Below are 24493 nucleotides of genomic sequence, written 5' to 3'. Positions count from 1 at the left end.
AATCATTGCTGGAATTGGAAAGTTTTTATTTAATGTACATTGATAAGTCTGAGATTTGTCACAGGAGTTTTAAATTAACTATATTTTTAATTTTTCTGCATTTTTTTTTTCAAGATTTTTCAAAAATATTTAGTTAAAATTCAATTGAGTAACACTTTTTTCAACTGCTAATTTTTCACCTTGTTTTTCTGGTGTTACGTCATAACTGGGACAGAGCCTGCTTTTCAGATAATTGGTGGATGTATGGTGACTCGTTCTTTGTGAGAGGAATGGTTTAATGGAATGAGCAACCAATAAAGGCAAAAAAAATCACTTGGAAGAATGTAGAAAATGTCTTCACTAGAATATTTTATCAGAGACTAGTTTTATTTCAACTTGCTAAAAAATCTTTACGTCATGCTCCAATAAAACTAAACTAAGTGGTGTTCTTATGAGCACTTCCGCTGTTTTTACTAAAAGCTATACTTGCCAATTGACCATTTTTACCATTTGCATTGGATATCGTGTGGCAAGCACGAATATACTCTATGCCATGGAGAATATAGGTTTTGAACTAACAACCCTCTTTGTAGCTGCGCGTTTTTCGCTAGGACTATCTAGGTACCATAATTTGCATTGTCATGTTTAGAGTTGTCTCTTTGAGAGACCCCTTAATGAAATAAGTCTCTTCTAAAATTTTACAAATTATGGCACGCATTTTGGCGCCCCCTAAAGGCTGGCGCCCTTGGCGGGTGCCAACCTGGCCAATAGCACGCTACGGCACTGATCCTACCCAAGGGATCTTAACGCTCAACGCTCCGCCATCGTAATCATCGTCATTATCGAAACTTCAAAAGCAGTTTTTCTGTTCAAATCTAAAAATTATTCGATGAAAATGTGTTCACTGTGTTTCGGTTAAAGAGTATCATACAGTGAACACATTTTCCTGTGAATTTTGTTGATTTTGAACGAAAAAACTGCATTTGAAAATTCCGAAATCAATGACGGATTGTGCCCCCTTAACCCTACCTAAGGTTTCTGGAATTTGCGGAATGGGATGCAAACAAAAAGTCCTGTAATTTCAGTTCATAGGATTTTTATAGCATTTGGAATAATAACAAGCTTGGCACACTTTGGCGCTCTGAAAGCACAGCATGAACAAAAAATGCGCCGACGAAGTGTGTAGAGTGACCACCACCTTGTTCTGGCCAACAAATGCTGAACCACATTCAATTTTTGAATCAACACGCTTAACACACACAGGACATAAAAAAAAACGAGTCGCGCGAAACGAATTCAATTGATGACAGAGCACTCTCGAGCACTGTTACTATCTGAAAGTTTGGAAAGAACACGGAAAACAAAAAATACCTAAAATTTGAGTTTAAACCAAGGGGTGTGACTATATCTTAAATACCGTAAATTAATGTTTTTTGGAAAGTCACGATAGCACCTTTTATTTTGATTGAAAATAAAGTATTGAAACATGCATCTTTTTACTCTTTTTCAATAAAAAAAACTTCGTCCATTTTCCCATGTTTGTACAGAAAGATCGCACTAAAAGAGAACCAGCGATTTTCCCCAAGCCTGCCTTGATTGTCGTTGATGAGCTGGAGTAATCTTGCAGTTTGGAAAACTTTTGTTTCATATTTCGTGTGTAGTATCTGTGACTCCCTCCCAGATTTTGGATATTCAGTGGTAGTCAACGAAGTCGGCTTACTTACTTACTTGATGGGCTACAATCCGCTACGTTGAATCTACGCCGAATGGATAATTCTTCTCCCCTGGGCTCGGTCCTGAGCCAATCGCTTCCAGTCGCCCTGAACGTTAAGTGCCCTTAAGTCCTCTTCAACTGCAAAAAGCCAACGTGTGCGCGGCATACCACGAAGCAGACGGCCTCGTCCGGGTTCTTTACTGAATATTATTTTTGCTTGTCGTCCTTCCAGCATTCGTACCACGTGACCAGCCCAACACAGCCTGCCGTGTTTTATGAGCTTGATAATATCCACTTCTTTATATACTTGGTACAACTCATGATTCTTGCGACGCCGCCAGATGCCATTTTCTTGTTTACCGCCGAGTATTGTTCGCAGCACTTTACGCTCAAAAACTCCAAACGCTTTCCGGTCGACCTCTTTTAACGTCCAGGATGAGGCCGTATAGAGTAACCGGAAGGATAACCCAACTAACATTTTTAGCGCTATAAGCCAAGATTATTTGCTTTGTGCTGTATAACAGTTGAATTGAAGCATCGAACGCAGCAAAAAATGAAAGCTGTCAAAAATAGAACGATTAGCGTTAATACAGCTATAACGCAAACGTTTTGCAGCTACAAATCTTAGCTGAACAAATTTCGTCAGTTATCGCTTTTGCTTCTTTCACTAAGCTGTATCTCAACACCGTATAAGACAGCAACCTAATGATGTGGAATAAAACTCGCCATCATCAATCCGGCTGCTTCTATACAATATGATTTGTTATGCTGCTCAATATATATCTAAAAAGCGCTTTGTCGTTAGTTATACAGCGAGCATACAGCAGTATGCTGTAAAACAACAACTTGTGGCGCATCTACTTAGCTTGTTGGATGTAAACATTGCGTTTAAAGTGTCGCACCCTTTTACAGCCTCATGAAGTGGTGTAAGCGCGGCTATGGCATCTTTTACGATCATTATAAAATATTGTGTGAACCGTTTTCGATGTAGAACAAAACGGTGTGTTTTCTTTGCCTTTCGATATAGACTGCACGGGTAGAAATCAGAATCCAAAAACAAGATTATGACTCATGATATCATGATTCCAGCGTGTTTTCGTCTTATGAAAATACACCATAATTTGGACTCATGATATCATGAGTCAGATTTCCGTAACGGAACACACGCGTTAGGTTTTTGTAGCTGATTGCTCGGAATCATGATTCAAATTCCAAAAATGCTGAGTCGCGCATCCGTTTATGATCGAGAAAATAAAAAAAATGTTAAAAATAGCATACATTGAGATTCGAGCCAAGAACCTTCCGATTGTGAGTCACGTACTCTACCACTCAACCGCTTCGTCATCTTGAATTGAGAGTGATCGATACGAATGTAATGAAGCAAAGTGCGCCGCTTAGTGTTTTCACACTGGATGTTACGCTTATGAGGAATCATGATTATGACTCCAGGAACCATGATTTGTGATCCTGATATCATGACCTAACCAATTTATGAATTTCATGATTTGTAAATCATGGTGCGGGGATCAGATTTTTATCCGTGTGTGGTGGCAACAAGGACACCGTCGAGAATTGTGGTTGCAGAGATCGTGAGTTCGATTCCAAGCGGTGGCTGGTAACGTTGGGAACATTAAATTCAGATACTTTATTATATGAATTCCGGAAGCTGTGAAACAGCTTGAAAATAATATTTAATCGATAATACAGCGAAGCTGTATAATAATTATTCAACAGATCCGAAATCGTTGAGAAAGCGCCTTCCGAAGATGTTACACAGCTACTTGTCGTATAACTGTCGAGAAAGAGCAATGATCGGTATGAATAAGAGCTGCCAACACAGCTTAAAAGTAGCTGAGTAGATTCGCCAGATTTGTTGGTAAAAGGATCGCATAGAAGCTTTCGTTCGTATGTACAGCGCCTTTACTAGCCGTATAAAGAGGGCCTAGAGAATGTTTACATTTGCACTAAATGTTAGTTGGAAAGAGTCTTATATAGCGCAAATTTTGTTTTCGTCTGCAGGCTACGGGACTTAAGCTGGTTACGGAGCCCGTAAAAAGCCCTAATAAACCCTACGCGCATTATCGCACGTCACTAGAGTACCAAGATACACAAATGCTTCCACTACATCAAATTTTTCACCACCCCCAGCACCACTTCACTACCAACGTTACGATTGGAACCACGCTGTATACCAGCGATCATGTACTTAGTTTTGCTGGTCTTGACGGTAAGTCCAATCCTCGCTGTCTCCTTTTGAAAAGGCATGAATGCCTCTTCTACGGCTCGACGATCAATTCCGATTATATCGATATCGTCCAGGCCCATGACAACCATATATCGATACACAGTGTTCTTCGTAGCCAGGATGTCCCGGGCGATAAGTGAATATCGCCCACTGTCAGTTGTAAGAACTGTGAAAATAAAGACCATTGTTTTGTTTAATTGTTTGCTATGGTTTGATTATCAATTTTTGATATTGTCTGATTTAACAATAATGTGCCAAAAAGTTGAAGCACATTCGATGGTTTTGGAAGGAGAGCAAACGTTAAAAGGCATCCTGCAAGCCTCCAAGCAAGCAATCAGTGATTTGATTGCGAAACTTGCTCGATTATGGATCATAAACATTAAACAAAACTTCGCATTCTGATTACACTCTCGATTCAAGTCACCCGAAAATGAGTAAACACATGGAGATGTTGACTACGCTAAAAGTCGTCCCGTGCCATGGGCCTGATATCGTCCACATAACCCAGGAGCATATGCGACCTGGTGACGATGGTACCACGTCTTTGCACGCCCGCTCTCCTTACAGCTCCTTCGAGAGCAATATTGAACAAAAGGTTCGAAAGCGCATCTCCTTGCTTCAATCCATCTAAGGTTACGAAGGAGGTTGAAGTCTCATCCGCACATTTGATTTCGATCCATCCAACGTTGCATGAATCAGTCTAATCAGTTTCGCCGGAGGTGGGCTTCTAAAGCTCCAATTCCATGAATCCGAATATTTGGAAAATCTTGAAAATATACATAGCTGCACGTTTTGCTCAACTCAGGGTATTTAAATTCTAAAAAATCGATCACGGTTTACTGACCATTATGTGTTTTGTTTAATCCTGTTACCGGTAATTACCTCATCCACGTTCACACAGGAAACTCATTGTCTGCAGATGGGGTGAAATAACAGTAGTGACGCTCGGTGTTGGCTAGCGTCATTCAATTACATTGCACACTTCAAACAGAACAGAACTTTGTATACTTGTGACTCAGAAGTTTTTTTTCTTCTAATTTTTCATCGTTCTCATCTCGCCTATGTATCATGGAACGGCCTACTTCCCTGCACTAAACTAAGGCCCTATTAAAAATCGAGCGAATGTCAACACTGAAAAAGCTGTTAAAATCGATTAATCGAAAAAAAAAACACATACCTATGTTTCATATTCCCAATTAACCATAGTTATTCTTACTTCTTATTTTAAATTTATTGTATTTGAACTGAGAAAATTGAATTTTTAGTGTTAACTCTTATAGGGTAACACGCAACAAACTTATTACGCAACGCATTCTCATCACGCATCGCATTCTTCTTGTCAGCTTAGTGTTGTTATGAGCTCTTCCACGGATACTAACTGAGAGCCTTATTCGCAAAATGACAATTTTTACATATATTGCTGTTTGCTTTTGAGATGCAAATCTTGACTAAAGGTGCTCCAAATGCGGTAACACAAAACAATCAAAGGACACCTAGCAACGATCTTCATAATCACCGCCGACCTAGCAAGAAAAATCTATCTTTGACATCGCATTTCTTGTAGACAATCTTACCGCGTTTGGAGTTCCCGCATTTGATATTTGCATTTCAAATGCACACGGCAATATATATCCAGTGGCAAGCACGAAGATTCTCTATGACCTGGGAAGTAGAGAATATTTTCAAACATTGACATGCGTGATTCGTACCCGCAACCATGCTGAATATCTGCGTATTTATCGCTATGGCTATAAGCGCCCCATGCCCTAAAATAACTACAAGGGTAAATTGTATCTACGCTCTATAGTTTTAATTATTTTTCACTTGAGCTCTTTGAACCAGTGCTGGGAATGGTAATAGTAGTAGGCTTGAGTTTTTGCGAGAATCACGTGGCTCTCCTAATACAGTAGTTCAAAATTGTGAATCTCATCAAGTAGCCTATGTTGGGTACATGAATTTTCTAAATCAGGAGTGTCATTGAAGGCTGCAAATGCGGGAAATGCAACGGGAAATAGAACATTTTTCTACAGTAGTTTTGGGTTGCCCTTAGCAACGGGTGTTTTGCTACTTTCAAGGCATTTTGCCTACAGCAGCGATACGCGTGAGTTTCACTGGCTCCGGTGACTGTGATTCGCTACGCTTGCCTACTGTTGTGTGAATCTCAGAACTTTTCCCAGCTCTGCTTTGAACACACACATAGTTGGGTGATGTGTGTGGATTGCTGCGATGGCACGTGGCATTTGTACTGTCTCTATTGTAAGCGATTGCCACGGCAACAAGAATAGATCAAGTCAAGTCCGACGGGATGTTGTGGTCAGAACAACTAATCGAAAAACAGCCAATAACCTACATTACGCCTGATCAGTATTCTCTAAAACACGTGGCACGCGGCTAGACAGTGAAAAAATGGACGAACAGGAGTTTCAATTTGCCAGAACAGATTTCGATTTGGATGCCGTTCGCAGCCGGTTAATAAACTGTATCTGCGAGTTGCAATCCCGACGGGTAAGTCACTATTTTAATTGTAAATTACAAAATTGACAATTCGCATTTTTCGGAAGAATGAAGTAACATCGCTTAAATCCGCTTTGGATGAAACGAACCGAACGAAAGCAACGTTGGAACAAGATGCGAAAAACTTCCAGCGTGAGCTGGTTGATCTTCAGGACCAGCTAAAGATTGCACTGGATGCGCTCAATCAGAAAGATTCCATCCGAAATGGGTTCATGGAGAATGCCGCGCGACAGAATGTTCAGCTCGAAGCATTGGTGAGTTGGAAGACCGCTATATTCTTAACTTAATCTTAAGTTGCCTTTCAGTGTTCACAAATATGACGTAGCATGTCGGGTTTGCGAGATATCGATGGTTGAAAATGCATTATTTCTCAATTTCAGTAAACTTGCATGCCAGTTTGCCAGCTTGTATGCAAATTTATGTCCTTTATTTACTACAGAAATCATATATTGACACACATATTGAGTTGTTTGGTAATCCAATCCGCATGATTTTAAAATTATTAACTCATTACGCGTGGTAAAGATGAATACATTATGAGAAATCTCCACGTGCTCAGGTGGGATTTGAACCCACCACTCTTGTATGTTAGGCGAGTGGTTTTACTAACTAAGCTACCAAGCCACTTGATGACCCGATAACTCAGAAGGAGATTTTGAATTAAAATCCCAATCAATGTCTTATACAGTTAACTCTCCATAACCTATAAACATAAACATTGAAGGGAGTATCCTGTTAGGGAGATGTCGAGTTATAGAACAAAAACCAGCGCAAATTGAATCCACGAGACGGACGGGCGAGTTAACCACGATAACTAACTTTTACCGAATATCGCGAAAGGGAAGTTCACTGTACACACATTTAGGACCGATTTTTCATAATCGGTTACGGTTTACGGTTTGATTACAAATCATAATGATAAGTAATAGTTTTTATTTCATTTGAACATACACAATTTGATCTTCGAGACACGTGAGAAGAATATTTTTGTTTCTCTCAGTTATAATATGATTATTTTTGGATTGTAGACTAATGACAATGAACGATTGAATGCAAAGATCCAAGCATCGCAGGTGAGAATTTTGGAACTGACTCGCGAAAATAACAAACTTTTGGAGCAGATTAAGGTTTTGCAAGGATCGCGTAATCAGCCGGGGGATAGTACCGATCGCATTTGGAAGGCGATGGATACTCTCAATAGGTAATTAAAGGTTTAGGTACTCTGTTTTTTTTTGGTCTGCAGTAATTAACGAGTTTCAATTTCAGTCATCTTAAAAAGTTGGAGGCCGAGCACGATGTTCTCTGTGGAACAGCTGAATCTTCTAACAAGATAGCCGCAGAAGCGGCTGTGGCAGTCATCAACAGCAGGAACAACCTGTTTAACGTACAGCGAGAAAACATCCTCTTGAAGCGGAAGATAGTGAGTTTGGAAGCAAAAATTGTTTCATTTTCATCTAACACTGAAGCAAACCAACCGGCTACAACGGAAGACGATTCCTATAAAAAGTTTGAAGAACATCTGGTAGCTGTCAACAAGGAACTGGAATTGGAACGGGAAGTTAACGTTAAACTGCGTAGTGATATTGCGTCATTACTGACTCTGCAGAGCTGCTTAACCAAACCATTGGATGATGACCCCAACGAGATTGCCGAACAGCAATCTAAGCCCGATATTGCGGAACCCGACGAACCCTTCAAGATTTTCCCCATGGAGGAGGGACCGTGAAATATTTGCTTTCGAATGAATAAACTTTACCTTTTTTTTTGCAAATTAGTTATATTTTTTTTCCAGACCATTTTTACAAACTTTTAAACTGAAGCAGGTCCGCGGAGGGCCCACTTCATTAAATGCGATTTTTTTAACCTTTCGAAGATTGATTAGAACCTCTCTCTCTCTGCTAGAGAATATCAGTAACATTCGAATGTTTAACGTAACTCCACTTTTGTATCGCTAAACAGAAATATTAAGCTTTAAGAACAATTTCGTTTTCCTAAGTTTGCCAGAAGTTTATTATTTTGTTTCGATTTTTCACTTAGTTTTAGTATAGAATTTAGTAAACTCTTAATATTTGAAACAAAACAATGCGAATAAAATAATAACCTCTTAGAACCGAAATACTTTCAACAGTTCAATAAAAGTTTCTTTTTTTTCGCTTGGCGTTATTATTGGTTCAGTTTGTTTTGCTAAATTTCTGCTTAAATCACTTCACTGCTACTTTTTATATGTATTGTTTTTATCTAGGTAATTGTTTGCATCTGGTTTCATACCTTATGTTTCACTGATGAGCATGCACTAAGCGCATGTTTTTGGGTGTTGTTTTTTTTTATTGGTAGGATTTTGATGTATTCAAAAAGGCTATCATTTTATTGTCCACATTTAAAGCTACATTTTTTTGGAGTTTTCAGTGAATGTTGGGTGTTTCAGCTAGTTATCTGTTGATCTATCGTTGATTGGATATATTGTTCACACTCGGTTTTAGATAATTTAGGGGGGTATGTAAAACTTTGCTATTGATTGGGAATAAAAAATGAGGAAAACAAAAGAAAAAACCCAATCAAATGAAATCTGTTGCAATATCAGTAATGGTCTAGTATTATCAGATTTATGATATATTTTTAAAATGGCTTCCCATGTTATGAATCATGTACAGTACATGTCGTTCCAATTAAACTATGAGAACCCAACGTCGGTTTTTGAGGCTTTTCTAGTCTCTAATCAGCTGTTAACCTTATTCATATACTGGATCGTAATGACCCAAAACCCCATTTTTCGAGATTTTTGAAGCGCCATGCAAATTATTTTTTTTATTTTCTCACAAAAAATCTTACTATAGGGGAAGGAAGGTCTGAAGACCGTCAAAATTGTCTTACGTAATTCATGGGTATAAAAAGGGGTCATAATAGTAGAGGGTCATAATAGAGTTTGTGGGGATTTGAAGTGATTTGAAGTAGAATTCGAATTAAAAAAGAGGCAATTTGAAAGAATATAAAAAAGTATACTATCAGCTATTTGCTCTGTTACACTGCTACCTGGAAAATCTCTCAAACGGCCCTGGAACTCAGATTTTTGGTCCCCTAAACTTTCTCGTCCACTAAATAAATTTCATCTCAATCTCATAAGGATATGTTGAAGTATACTATCAGCTAATTTCTCTCTTACGCCTCTGCTGGCCACTGGTATGCCCTCTTTTGGAAAACCTCTCAAACGGCCCTGGAACACAATTTTTGTTCACCTAAAACCCTCTCAAACACCAATGAACTTCATCTCCATCGCATAAGGAGATGTAAAATGGGCGTAATTATGGAAGAGGGTTCATAATGAGCTTGAAAGAGATCTGCAGAGATGATAGAAAAAAAAAATCAGCTAGGTTACCCTTTAGAGTAAAGTGGGGCAAAAGTTCGAGTGGGGTAAGAGTTTCTTTTTAAGATTTCTAGCTCAATTCAAAACAAATCTTATAAATGTCATGGTGGTTCGAATGCTATTCAAGTAAGAGACTTTCACTCCAAATATCATAAAAATCGATTGAGATTTGGAATAGTTATGGCTATTTGTTGTTTTTCGACGTGAATATTGTAATTTTTGGTCAAACTTTCGTTGCATGGAACCAATTGAAGATAAAATCTTTTTCAATATTTTATGTAAGGGCGTTTCTAGGCCTATCATAAGGTTGCTTTGAGGTGTATTAGTTTTTGCATAAATGCTTGAAAACAATTTTTGGCCCATAGTGGGGCTAAAGTTCGAATCAGCGGGGCAAAAGTTCGACCCATGTATAAAATCACGGAAGAAAATGCAAATTGCCCAAATTCCACATATTATCTTCAAATAAAGAATCTTCGAAGGAGTCTAGGAGAAGTTCTAAGAGGTATTCCTAAAAGATTTTTTTGTCTTACGTTTAATTTCATCAAGAATATATAAAAAATGGAGAATTGGAACTTTTTGAGGAATTCTTGAAGGAATTCATGAAGTTATTCATAAATCTAAAGGAATACCTTCAATTTACTAAGGAATAAAGGAAAACTTTTGAGTGATTCCTAAAAATATATAATTTCTTAAGTGGAGGAAGAGGAAATGCATCCTCGAGATGGTGCTAATAATGATTGTTTAAACTATGTTTATTTCAGCAGATATTCTCAAGCTCTGCTTCGGCTTAGTTGATCAACAGATCAAATGCCATTTATGATGAAAAACTGATGAGATAACCAACAACTCGATAGCGCTAGTAGCAATCTGTCTTTAATCTTCTCTATCGAATAATAAAATCTGATGAACTTAAAAGTTGGCGTTTCAGACAAAATAGTTCAGACGACCAATAGGCCAGGAGAAGTGGATGAACTTGTCATTCATTTTCCTGCCAAATTTCATACAAAATCTACTTTTTGTCTGCTATAAATTCACTCTAGGTGAACCACTTCTCCTGGCCTTTATCTATCCGACAGTGAAAACAAATATTCAAATTTTGTTCTCTAGATGTCACCAAAACCTCTCTATGTCAAGAACCTGATGAGCTAGAATGTTGATATCTTCGACAAATAATATTCACACGGCACTAATCTAACAAAATTTGAACAAATTTATTCATTATCAGGTTACAGTCTACCTGATAATGAATAAATTTGTTCAAATTTTGTTAGATTAGTGCCGCTACCATATTTTTGAAGAACTTTTCTATCTCAAAATCTTCATAAGCTAGAATTTTTTTTTTTTTGTTTTTTTTTTGTTTATAGAGACTTTACCCAGAAGGGGCATTCGTCTCTTAATTAAAAGGGTTTTATTATCAAAAGTTATTTTGTTTTACAATTTGACTTATATACTACTGAACAATCCAATCCTTTTTACAAATCTTATTACCTTGTCTTCTGCGTCTTTTTCATTGCTAAGAATTTCAGCTAAATTGTTGTTTATTCCTAGTTCTAGTCTTTCAGAATCGTATCGCTGACACGCAGCAAGTACATGATGAACAGTTACTTTTCTATTACATAACGTACACACTTCAGTTTCTTTTTTCTCAAAAATATGCTTCTTATTAAAAATTGAATGACCTAATCGTAATCTAGTTAATACTATTTGCTCCTTTCTGTCCGTTCTATCTGTCAATTTTCCAACACCGCTTTTAACTATTTTCAGGGTAGTCCTGGGATTTTGACTCCATGTGTTTTGGTGGGCCTTCCAGATCATCTTTTGTATCCATTTGCTGGTATCCTGACAAGGAACTTCCTCAGTTGCAATTGATCGGTTTCTCCCACATCGTGCTGCGTCGTCGGCTTTTTCATTTCCTGGGATTCCTGAATGTCCGGGTATCCAACAAAAACGAATGTCCTTCCCTTCAATATCAGCTTCAATAAGTTGGATGTAACAGTTCTTCGATTTTCCAGATTCCAATGCTGCTAGGCAACTAGCTGAATCACTAAAGATGACTGATCTGTTTCTGGCATGTTTGGTTGCTTGTGATAGTGCCTTAGCTTTCGCAGTGAACACCGAACATTGTTTTGCTAGGCTGGCTTCTAATCTCGTGTCTGGTCCTACAACTCCGTACCCAACTTTTCCTTCGGCGAGGGATCCGTCCGTGTACCAGTGAGCATATCCTTGGTATTTTCTTTCTGTCACCTCTCTGAAAGCAATAAGTCCTAACATAGGGGGCTGTCCAGCTCTTACCTTCGCTTTTACGGACCAATCGATGCAAGGGACCGCTTTATTCCACGCTCTTGGATGTATTGTTGCGAGCTTGCATATTTTTGGTATTTCTTCGCCTGTTAGCTTTTGAAACGCATCTTGAGCTCTCCTCCAAATATGATTAGAATCGTCATTAGATTTTTCTATCAATGCGCATGCTTTTTTGCTAATTGTCATTATAGCCATGAGTTCAAATGGTAGACATCCAGATTCTACAACTAAGGAAAGAATTGTGGTAGTTCGAAGTGCACCAGAAGCTATTCTAATAATTTGGTTGTATATTGGTGCAAGTTTCTCGATGTTTTCTTCGCGAAGTATCTCTAACCCGTAGAAAAGTTTTGAAGTTACTATGGAGTTTCCTATATACAATAGGGTCTTACGGTCTGCTCTTCTAGAGATTGCTCTAAGAAGATTTAATCTGCTTCTACAGTCTTCTTTCAGATTTTTAGTATGTTGGTTGAAGTTGCATTTTCTGTCAAAGGTGACTCCGAGGATTCGGGTTGTCTTATTTTTGGCTATTTCCTTTCCATCTAGAAGAATTTTAGGTCCTTCGAGATGCCAATTACGATGCTTTTTGAGCTTACAGCAATGCATAGTGGATGATTTGACCGGTGATAATTGAAAACCAATACTTGAGGCCCAATTTTCTACACTCTCTACAGCCTTCTGAAGTCTACGTCGCAGGTAGCTTACACGTTTGCCAGATGCAATGATGACAATATCGTCGGCATAGAGAAAAACTTTTACATTTTTCGGGGCAAACTTGAAGACTGAATTCATAGCTAGAAGAAAGAGAGACACTAAGAGCACGGAGCCCTGTGGGACACCGTTTTCTAGATGTATCAATTTTGAGAGGACTCCAGAAAAGCTAACCCTCGCCGATCGTTGTTGCAGGAAGTTATTGATGAATTTATTCATGTTTGTACCGAGATCACAGTCAATGACGGTTTCCATGATGTGCCTATGCCATACCCGATCATAAGCTTTGCTGATATCAAGGGTAACCATCTCACAATGTTCTCCTCTTTCGGCTGCCTCGGCGATAGTTTCATATAGATCTGCTAGATAGTGTGTTGTTCCTTTTCCTTTCCGGAACGCGTATTGTTGTTGGTTGAGTATTCCATTGACTTCTAGATGGTTCATCAGTCGGCGATTTACCATTCGCTCCATTGTTTTGGCAACGCAGCTAATTAAAGATATTGGTCGGAAGCTATTGGATGCACAAGTGTTTTCCCCAGGTTTTGGAATCGGAATTATGATACTCTCTTTCCAAACAGAAGGGACATTGCCACTTTCCCAAATGCGGTTGAAGGCATTTAATAGAGTCATTTTGCAGTGGAATGGTAGATTTTTTATCATAAGATACCCAATGTTATCGACTCCAACTGATGTTCCATTCGCGCTCTCTAATGCTTGAAATAATTCGTGAACAGAAAAATTCTCATCAATCGGGGTTACTCTGTCCGACAAAAATGAAAGATTGTCTTCTTCTCGTGCTTGCTTTTTTTGAAGGAAGTCTTCTGGGTATGCTGCCGTAGAACAAGTGCCTGCGAAAAAGTCCGCCAAGTGATCCGCTATAACGGATGGATCGTCGTTGCATTCTCCATCAATGGTGAGACCTGGGGCTCTACTTCGTCGTTTCCCGGATAACTTGTTGAAACTTTGCCACAATTGAGAGGTGCTGGATTTCTCTGTGAAAATTTCTTGGAAACTAGACCACGACTTCTTTTTTGCTTCTTCGATCAACTTCCTTGCTTCATGTTTAATTGTATTGAAATGTTGCTTCGCTTCTTCTTTATCTGGACCATCATTTTTGAGCTTTCTGAGTTTCCTCAAAGCCTTTCTTCGCGCCTTCACTACTTGATTGATTTCTTCATTCCACCATATTTGATTCCTCTTTGCCGGAAGACCTTTTGTTCTCGGAATTGATTCTACAGCTGCCTCATAAATGGCGTTAGTAATTTCCTCGATAGATACATTACCGTCGCGTGGAATTTTTAAGGCGACAGTTTTTTCGAATTTTTTCCAATCTGCATCCTTATACAACCATCTTCTTGTTGTGGGGAAGATTGGGAGCGGATTGTTAAAACGTACAAAAAGTGGGAAGTGATCGCTGCCGTGTAAATCATCATCACAATGCCATGAGAATTTGGATGCGAGATAATTTGTAGAACAGCTTATATCAATAGCCGAGAAAGATCCAGACGACGCTTGATAGTGTGTAGGGGAACCATTGTTAAGAGCTACGAAATTGTTGTCAACTGCCCATTCCAACAAGAGACGACCACGATTATTGGATTGAGTACTGCCCCATACCTCGTGTGACGCGTTGAAGTCCCCACAGAGAAGAAATGGTGGTTCGAGGGATTGTATGAGATCAGTTAGCTTGTGGCATAGCTCATCGCCACTAGTGGCATGTGGTACGTAGATCGATATGATTGTTAGGTCATATGCAGTGTTGATAGACTCACACTCAAAATCTCAATCAATACGCTCTCCCGTGAGAGCAAACTCATCAGAGATCTGCTTCGCAAATCTCACGCTTGAGATTTTGATGCAAAATCAACTCAATCAACTCAAATCGTAAAAAATGATTCAATCGCAAAACCCGGCAAAATCCCGTGAAACCCGAATGTTGTTGTTTACGTTAGAAAGGATTAACATAATTTTACCAGACTAACAAGAAATTATTGCCATGAGTGAGTAAACTGTGGAAATACGAGACAATGAGTTAAAAAGGTGAGCCAACTCATCCACGATTTTTTGACTGTTGAGTTGCATGATTGACAACTCACGCATGAAAAATCTCAAGCGTGAGTTGTGAGAAATTGAGTTTTTCGCAACACTGGTCATATGGTTTACCTATCCTAGCAATACATACATGTAGAGTAGAAGTGACGTTGATAAATGCATGGGGAACATCCTTTCGGATGCCGAGGCCGCAAATACCGTTCCCCATGCTCTCTGGTCGGCTGTGGGTGATCCACTTGTAGTTGTCGTTAAGAAGGCCGTTTGTCCTATTCGTCATCATTTCTTGAAGACAAATCGCTACGGGATTGTTGTCGTCCACAATTTTACGAAATTCTGCATAGTTTCGCCACACACTTCGCACGTTCCAGTGCAAAGCGAAGGTTTGAGTGCAATTTCCGGAGGATATCGATGAAAAAACAGAGCTGGAAGATGGCTGCTGACTGTTGTTTTCTGTGGGAATTTCTGGGGCATCATTTGATCTTTGGGGATGGAGACTTGGTATACTTGCCTGTTGTTCAGACAAGTTCCCTGCACCGGCTGCCGCCGCAGGCTCGGTCCAGGAAGTGGGAACATCTGGGGTCAGGGCCGGTGCAAGGACTTGCCTGGGGTTTACGGACCCCTCTCCGAGAAGATGATGGTTTGGATTGCTGTCACTTTCGCCGTACAATGCTGGGATGTTTTGGTTTCCTCGCTGGTATTTTTGGGGCTGCCGTTGTTTAAATTTTTCGCTTCCAACAGATTCGTCGGAGGGAGGTGGGTTTTTAGTGTACGAAGAAGAGCAGGTTGATGGCTGCTGACTGTTGATTTCTAGGGAAATTACTGGGGCATCATTTGATCTTTGAGGATGGATACTTTGTATACTTGCCTGTGATACAGACAAGTTCCCTGCACCGGCTGCCGCCACAGGCTCAATCCAGGAACTGGGAACATCTGGGGTCAGGGCCGGTGCAAGGATTTGCCTGGGGTTTACGGACCCCTCTCCGAGAAGATGATGGTTTGGATTGCTGTCAGTTTCGCCGCACAATTTTGGGATGTTTTGGATTTCTCGACGATATTTTCGACGTAGCGGTTGTTTCAATTTTTCGTTCACAAAAGATTCGTCGGAGGGAGGTGAGTTTTTTGTATACGAAGAAGCGATTGTATGTTTTATAGATTCACGTATTGAACAGATACTTGCAGGGTCAGAATTGGGAGTAAGGAACTGTGAGATGCAGGAAATTGATGTACTAGGAGTGTTCTTGGTAGGGAGATCTTGAAGTTCAGTTGAGGTGTTGTTGATAGCAATTGCATTTGTTATTCTAGATGGATTACTACAACCGGCCGTGCAGTAGGGTGCATTGTCAACAGGTTGGGGTAGAACGTCCCGGACAAGTTCCCCAGTCTGCAACGCTTCTAAAGGAAGTGAGGGTGGTACTGCACTTTCCCACTCCTCAAACCGGTGAGCGAATTTATCTGTGCTGTGCTTTGGGCGATAACTTTTGATGTTTTGACTGGTGTGAACGGCAACTATTCTAGGGGTCAACGACGCTTGATTAGTGTTGGCTTTTGGATGGTCCATAATCGATTTGATTGAGAAGATTCGTGTCATGCAAAGAGTCGATGTCAGTTGGAGTTACCGCGTCCCTTTGGTTTTGGCTTGTTGTTGATCTAGTCATAATGGGACTTCTGTTGGAATTCGGTTGCTTTTTTGGCGGGGGCGACATGTTAGAGCGATGATGGTGTTCAGCGGGGTTCTGTGATGTTGGTCGTTTTGATTTCGATTTAGTGACAGATGGCTCACTGCTTTGCGAGTTGGTCCTTGTTCTGTGTTGCATGTCCTCGATGTGTTTTTTCATGTTTTTGTTGTCAGCCTCGATTTTAGTGATCTTCTCATCACGATGCTGGATATGCATCAACAAGTCTTTGATCTCGTTGTCTTTCTCTTCAATTCTTTCCAACACTTCATTCAACTTGGCAAGCATTTCGCGAGAATTACGCTCGAGGTCAGCCTCAAGTTTCTCGATTTTTTTGTTCTTTTCGGCTATTTGAGCCGTAAGTGCATCCATTCTCGATTGATCCAACCGTGGTTGAGCTGCCACTTGTGCGTAGGTTCCGTTTCCAGCAGCAACACGTTTTCTCGCTTCTGCACTCGAAATGTTGAGGTCGATCTTGGTTCTGATTATATCTGTCTCGATTTTGTAGATAGGGCACTGACGGTTAGAAGGCCGATGATCTTTCTTGCAATTTCTGCAAAACGCTGCATTTTCGCACATTTCATTCTCCTCGTGGTCTTGTGAGCAGTTGTAGCAGCGCCTTGGATTGGTACAGGAAGAGCGAGGATGTCCGTATTCGTAGCAACCAAAGCAGAGCAATGGATTAGGGTAGTATGGGCGCGTTTTAAAGTTGAGTACTCCAACTTTCACATTTTCGGGATACACGCTTCTATTGAACGTAAGGATCAATGCTGGTGTTCTTTCTTTGTTGTTTCTCATAATCCTACGAGCACCAATAACCCCTTGCGAGCTCATTTCCCGAACAATTTCAGTCTCCTCTTTTTCCAAAAGATCGTATGCAGAAATAACACATCGGCTTACGTTAAGTGTTGGATGAGGTATGATTGATACTTCCGTTCCGTCTATCAGTTGAGTCATTTTCAACAGCTTTTCCACTTGTGCGGGCTTTCTCGTTTTGATAACGTATCGTGTGCACTTGTTCTCACTTTTCGCACTTTCAAGCGGACCAGCGCAGAGCTCGAGGCTCTTTCCGATGATCCATGGTTCAATGGGTAAGTTTTTGCCATCTTTTCCTGTCATTAACAGCGTCGTTACGGCTCCAAACTCGTTACGTCCATCGAGATACACGGGTAGCGTTCTTCCGTTGGACCCTCCAGGGTCGCCTCCGCTAGTGGAGGCCATGCAATGCTAGAGGTTTCTTCAAACCGGTGGGATCAGAACCGTAAAATAAGGGTAGTGGTCACCCACTACCTACCCCGGTACGGTGGGAAAGGAAGAAGAAAAAGGAAACCTGACCCTACCTTACAACGCGTCAATTCCACTCGGTTAGTCACTTTATTGGCTGTTGATGTCGCCTTGTTGCATACACTTCGACACTAAGCACGGTAGTTTACTTCGTACCTTCTCCCAGCACTTGCACTATGCGGGAGGAGACGCTTGGTCATCCACCCGCGCACGTAACCGGGAATACTCTTCTTCACTCGTATGCGCCCCTGGTGTAATGAGCGTGGTAACCCGCGAATATTTTCGCGTTTTTGTCACTTCACTCGGTTGAGAAAAAAAAAACTATTCCACCGGGAGGCGTAGCGCTAGCGCTCTCGGATGTAGAACGAAAATCGGGAAAAAATATCCGCTCAGTATGTGCAGTAGAACGACCGATTACTTCGGATGCTCAACGCTAACTGATAAGCTAGAATCGCAGACAAACAGAGTAACACTCGGATTTATTTCATACTACAGAAAAATAGCGCTCAATTCTAATATTGGTTAGTGTGACAGATCGGTTTTTAATGGCATTTGATATTCTGAGTTCATGAGGCTTGTTCAACTTTCCATAATTGCCAAATTCAATTATTGCAAATGAAACAAAACTCGATGCTAGAAAAAGGAGTTGAATTTGCATTTATCAGTTCACAAGAGGAAACTTCAGCCATCCAAATGTTTACTTGTTCAGAAACAGTCCACAATTTCAATGCAATGCTTAATGTGGTTCATTTGTTCTATGCGGGGATTGCTCACTGCGCGTTATTTCCGCGAAGGAATCCAAATTTTTAAATTTCCCCGCAATATTTTCTCTAAATCTCAGAACAAAGAACTTCCTAGATCGCAGCAAGCCGAGCGCGCGGGTGGCTGCGTTTTGAATTTTGTCTCACGTTTATCACGTATACCTCGCTTCGCGTTTTTTTCTCGATTCTTGTGAAAACTAGATTCGGCCGATGGTGCTATGCCACGTGCAAATGTTCTGTGGAAACCTTGTTTTTCAAAGTGGAAAAGTTTTTTTTTTCGGGAGACGATTTGCTTATGCTGATTATGCTGAATTTATTTCACGCAATTCGTTTTTTATCTTCTGCGTGTGGATTGAAAAATTGAGTGTGGTTCGTGGATGTTCGGTTCGGGATAAGTTATGAACTGCAGTTTTCTGCAGGTGTCTGCGGTGCGTGCATTTTCATGGGCAGTGCCAAGTTACGGCTCACGCTATTGTTCATTATTTGGAAAGCAACGGATTGCAGAGGAGATTCGAAAAAATAATTTGGTGAGTTTGTTATAATCAGCAGCGCATGATCACAATGCGTAAATAATAACCATTTGTCGGCCAGAACGTCTACCGAACGTATCCTATGGCACTACCCTTTCCATAAACATTCTACAACATTCCGTAACATCTATGAGAGGTCGTAGAGTTCTCTGTATCTTTCTTAAGTAGGTGTAAGTAGGTGTTCAATCAATCATCCTTTCCCATTCCCCAGATGTCGCAAGGACGTGGCCAGGACAGCTCTCGATTATTGGAGGATGCGTCAATCTTGTCTAAGAGTTAGAGGTTAATCCCAAATTTCTGACTTTGGTAACGGACGGGAAGGAGGCAACCCTCATACAATGGTCTAGAACTGTACCACCTACGAATTTGTGTGAAATGCTTAATGCTTTTGCTAATGCTAATCTTAGCACAAAGAACTTCCTGTGATATACATATTTGGAAATAGTAAATTGACAAACGCCGTTAAAAATTAAGCGAACGCTCGAAGAACAGTTCGCTGTGAATCAAACTTTGGCCAAAATTGGACAACTCATCTTTGAAAAAAAAAAAATAAAATCGAATGATTCAATATAACTTTTAATTTTCAAAGTGTAAATCGAAAGAACCGTATATTGTCGAAAAAAAAAGGGAAACTTTGTGATCGAAATAATATTTTTTCAGCATACCTCGCAGCAACATCATGAGCTTGTAAAAAATATGTTAAAATATCAGCAGGCTCCAAAGTAATGATCATCATTGAAGAGTTGATAAAACAGCAAAATATAAAAATGTATAACAATAAGCTTAACTGAACACTATCTTATAACAGAATTAAAATAAAGAACAGCCTAAAAAAGGCAAAATTGATTATTAAAGCAATAGAAGATTGGACGCCAAAAAAGATTGCATCATAAAAAACGAGGAGACATCGAAAATAGCGTTCAGAACCATCGGAGCAACTTCATAAATCGATATCTTTTTTCGCCGATAACTATAGCAGATCAATGTTATCGATTGCCGCCCTTATATCAGTTGGAAACAAAAAAATATCTCAAAAATATGCCTATAAGTGTGGTTATATCATATTTCGAAAGAACATCCAATGTTTGAAAGAAGGGTGAATTTGTGCTAAATGTATCAAAATCTTCAGTGCAAAATCTATTCCGATAGCGCAACTCAAAACAATAACTTATATTTACAAGAAGGGAAATATCTGGATAAATCAAACAACTTTATACCAAACGGCTTTATGCCAAACACCTTTATGTCAAATGACTTACCACCAGATCGAGAACTCTGCTGAACAGCTTTGCTGAAAATATCATTCTTCTAGCTCAACAGATTTTTGATATACAGAAGATCGAAGAAAAGTTGTTATCATAATTTCTATTTGTTAATTTGCGTATTAGAATCTCGAGATATGGAAGATCGAAGCAAATGTGTTACTTGTGCAACCTATTGGATAAATTTTCAATTTGTTTTGCCAATGTCATATAGCCTTTGATCTGCTGAACAACTTTATTGAAGACATCAATATTCTAGCTTATCAGAATATTTGAAGAAATGTGTTACTAGTTCCATCTTGCGGATGAATTCAGAGTTTGTCACTACCAGATAGCCCATGCTGAACAACATTGTCGAAGACACCAACCTTCTAGCTCATCAGAATCTCGAGATATAGAACATTGAAGATTTTTGTACTAGCGCCACTATGCGGATGTATTCCGAATTAGGTTTGACACTGTCAGATTGTCCTTAGTCAGTTATTAAGGTGAAGATAAATCGAAGCCAAAGTTCAAATTTTCGAGAGCACGGATCTGGAGAACCAAACATCCGTTTAAGCTGAAAACCTAATCGATTTGGCTTCGATTCATCTTCACCTTAAGAACAACATTGTCGAAGACACCAACCTTCTAGCTCATCAGAACCTCGAGATATGAAAGATTGAAGAAAATTTGTTACTGATCTGTAGAAAAAGTTTGCCGAAGACACCAACGTACTAGATCATCAGTTTTTGAAATTTCCGTTGAATAGATGATATGGTCAATGTGGGTACCCCAAGACAATCCTGTATTAGTCTGGAACTAGGGTGCAGAGCTACTTGGGCACTTCCATGATTCACTTTGGCATGGGGGTTTTTTCTCGGTTGAATCATTTGAATCTTTCCAATAAGAAGCGCTTTAGTACGACGCATATTGTGGCCAAATATCAGCTCTGTAGCTTTCAAAAAACCCCACTGCCGAAGTGAATCAAAAGTACCAAGAACAGGATACGGCCCTACTTGGATCAAGTTCCCATTTTTCCGGACCATAAACTTAAGGAGTTTTTCAGTAAGTTCTAATTTGAACAAAATCCATCAAGTTATGCACATTTTAGTGTGTTTTTCAGAATGAGGAAAGTATGTTGGCTGTATGATCGATTTTTACTAGACACCAAGTATATCTCTGCATCTCCACGATTGTAATGGAAAAGATATCTGGTTAGTTGTTGTTGTTTGGTGAGGAGGGCTTTAACCCGAGGGTCATTCGTCCACCCTTTTATTATTATTTGGTTAGTGGGCTAAGGTAAGGATATGAGAGTAATCATTGGTTGACGATTGCGCGCCGAACTAGTTTGATCGACAAGTTCATCATTCTCCTCCACAAGAGCATGCTACAGAATCAAAGATCCAAACATTACTGATGCGTTTCACGACACTTCCCCTTCATCACACTAGACCGATGACAGGCGTAGAACTGAAAACTGCATAGAGTTTTTGAAAGTTAGGGGGCCATTTTGAGATATTCAGCATGCTGCCAAACCGGGAAATATTCACGATTGAAAAGACATTTTTAACTAACATTGCAACTGGTTTTCTCAAATAAATAAACAGAAAGAAATAAAATATACTTATTGATACATAACCTAAAGTTTAGGTAAAATTATATTTCTAATTCTTACAAACGGCTGATAGTTAAGAAAAAACATTATCACGAAAAATTGCAACCAATGACCTACATAAGTTTTATAAATAAAATCAAACAATATTCCATCAATTTCCAATTACACGTATTGCATCAGTGTTAACAAGCTACAGAAAACTATGGGGTTCTCTAAAAAGCTTCCTTCCAGTCGATATTGACCTCGTTCTATCTTTCTCGTCTACATTAGTCCCATTATTGTCTCAGAGATAGCCTGCTAAATGACGGAAAATACTGAATATAAGTAACACGATTAACGAGTTAAGCTGTCGTTTTTAGTTTGATTCGAGATGCTTCCAGTCCCGTTAAAAATTCGTTTACCTCCTGGAATAAAATCTGGAAAAATAGTCCAACAAGAACATCCTCACGTTTTAAGTTTTCGTTAGATAGTAGTTTATATGTGTTGTTTCACTTTAAAGATAAAATCAGAAGTTTAGAAACAGGTTTTAATGCGCTCTACTTTGTTCGTTAAACTTTTTTTTCTTTAATATAGAGAGTTTTTGTTTATTATTCATATGTTCAAACATCATTCATCTCAATCTGAGTTGGCTCAAGTTGATTTTAGCAAAGCTAAAGATTATATAATTTTGTTAGTTTTAAGTAGTTTTTTTTTCTAGCAAAAAATTAATCTAGCGACGTTAAAGCGTTCAAATGGCTTCCTCGTTTCTTTTTAATTGTTTTGATTCATCTGTTCAGCTTACTCAAAGTACTCGATTCTAGATTATTCTTGTATATAAAAATGTTCCTATTAATTTTCTCCTCACGATAAAGTACAACGGTCCTCACGCTACTGCTACTAAACGCAACAAACATACATTCTCAGTGCGCGTATATTTCTTCGCCGACACACAAAATCACCTTAGTTCGTAGTTCTAAACGCTAGTTATTGTCATGATATGACAGTGTGTCGTTAGTAATATCATCCGCTAAATTTACATCTAGTTTTATTGTCGTCTTCGTTTTTCTTTATTATCGGCCATCCATTTTGACTGACTGCTACTCAGGTTTGTTCAGCTATCGTTTAATCGTTACAAGGATAAAAAGATGTTTCAGCACGTTAGACTGAACAGAATTAAATCAAGCTCTCGTACTGTAGGAGGATATGATTCGATAGTCCCAAATGTTTGCTCGTTAGGTAAATGATATACACGGGATCAATTTTGTACTCGTTTAGTGTATTAATGGAAATCGAAACAAATCTGTCATACACGATATGTTGAAGTCGAACTGTAAACTGGACTTGCCAGTGATTACACTTGGTAAAGAAAAGCTATAGAAATTTGAAACAACTAGTCACTATTTGCTCGTAATAAAATGCTCATTTACTTGTTAATTAGTATTGTTTGAAATCTAGAAACTTTGTTTCTCTCTCATATGGCTAGTAAAATAAGTATCTACTAATTTTGTTCTTAACTATGTTAGATCTTCCATGGTAGTTATCCTAGATGCTCGGCTGATGTTTTATTAATACAAATAAATAATTGAACTGTACATAAGCGCTGGTGATCAAGTACTGTATCGGTTTGCAATTTACTTTCAGCTAAAGTTTGACTCTGCTAGTTTGATCATATTTTGTTATGTTGTCGTATATAAACTTTTCGATTTGTATAAAATTGTTTTTCTTGCACTAGAAATAATACAAACGGCCTTATGGTTTGTCACTAACTCGCACCCTAAGAGTGGTTTCTAAAGTCTCAAATCTCTTCTACCGGGCGTGCCTAATTGATCTGATGTGTGTTTATTTTTATAAATTATTGTCTCTATATCGAAAAGGACTCTTTCATTGAATTTGATGTTTTGATTTCCTCCTTAGTTGGTATATGCAATTTTGTGTAATTTACAGGTCTAATTGATTTTCTTTTCTACTACTTTACGCTGGAATTGCACGCTAGTTGGTTTCTTCTATAGTATTTAATGGGCATTCGAGGGCGAAGCAGAGGATAACGTTTGTTTTACAATTGACATATTTTTTACTATGGGGAAGCTGAATGATGCGTATGGCACAGTTATGTAGCAAAAGGATACAGTTCAAAAGGTGATAACGTATGACAAAAACATCAATATCGATCTTGATTAATCAAGGAAATAGTGGTTTACGGAACAAGTTACAGAATGATGATTTTTACAGCACGAGTCGTAAATTTGCCGAGACTTGCCGAGTAGGATAATTACCACGAGTGCTGTAAAAATCGAGTTCTGTAACGAGTTATGTACAACATATTTTTGCAATTTCGTAGAAGACCACTTGAGGGTATCATAGAAGGAATGCATTCACAATTTCATTACGCAACTCAAAACAGTTGCGTAATGAGAAAGCGTTACGTAATGAATTATAACAGCACTGGTTTCAGTTGCGTAATGACTATTCCCGCCCTACATACTTCAGTGCAGGAAAGTAGGCCGTTTCATGACAGATTGGCGTGATGATAAAC

General features: G+C 39.1%; 1 protein-coding gene and 1 long non-coding RNA gene across 2 annotated transcripts; one reads left to right on the top strand and one right to left on the bottom strand.

The window, feature by feature from the left end:
- The first annotated feature begins 6156 nt into the window (after window positions 1-6156).
- On the top strand, window positions 6157-8223 carry LOC110677121 (tropomyosin-like). The gene is made up of 4 exons (XM_021847844.1): window positions 6157-6443; window positions 6500-6706; window positions 7481-7653; window positions 7719-8223. Exons 1-4 carry the CDS (start codon window positions 6345-6347, stop codon window positions 8176-8178), a joined length of 939 nt encoding a protein of 312 aa, XP_021703536.1. The 5' UTR covers window positions 6157-6344; the 3' UTR covers window positions 8179-8223.
- Window positions 8224-8732: 509 nt separating this feature from the next.
- Window positions 8733-20396, bottom strand: LOC110677122. Its single transcript, XR_002500965.1, has 2 exons — window positions 20345-20396; window positions 8733-9180 (listed from the first exon to the last, which is right to left on the bottom strand). It is a non-coding gene; the product is annotated as an uncharacterized LOC110677122 (long non-coding RNA).
- Window positions 20397-24493: the final 4097 nt, after the last annotated feature.

Source organism: Aedes aegypti, chromosome 2 (assembly GCF_002204515.2).
Source record: "Aedes aegypti strain LVP_AGWG chromosome 2, AaegL5.0 Primary Assembly, whole genome shotgun sequence".
NCBI classification, from domain to species: domain Eukaryota; kingdom Metazoa; phylum Arthropoda; class Insecta; order Diptera; family Culicidae; genus Aedes; species Aedes aegypti.
This window is presented reverse-complemented; position numbering and strand designations above follow the sequence as displayed.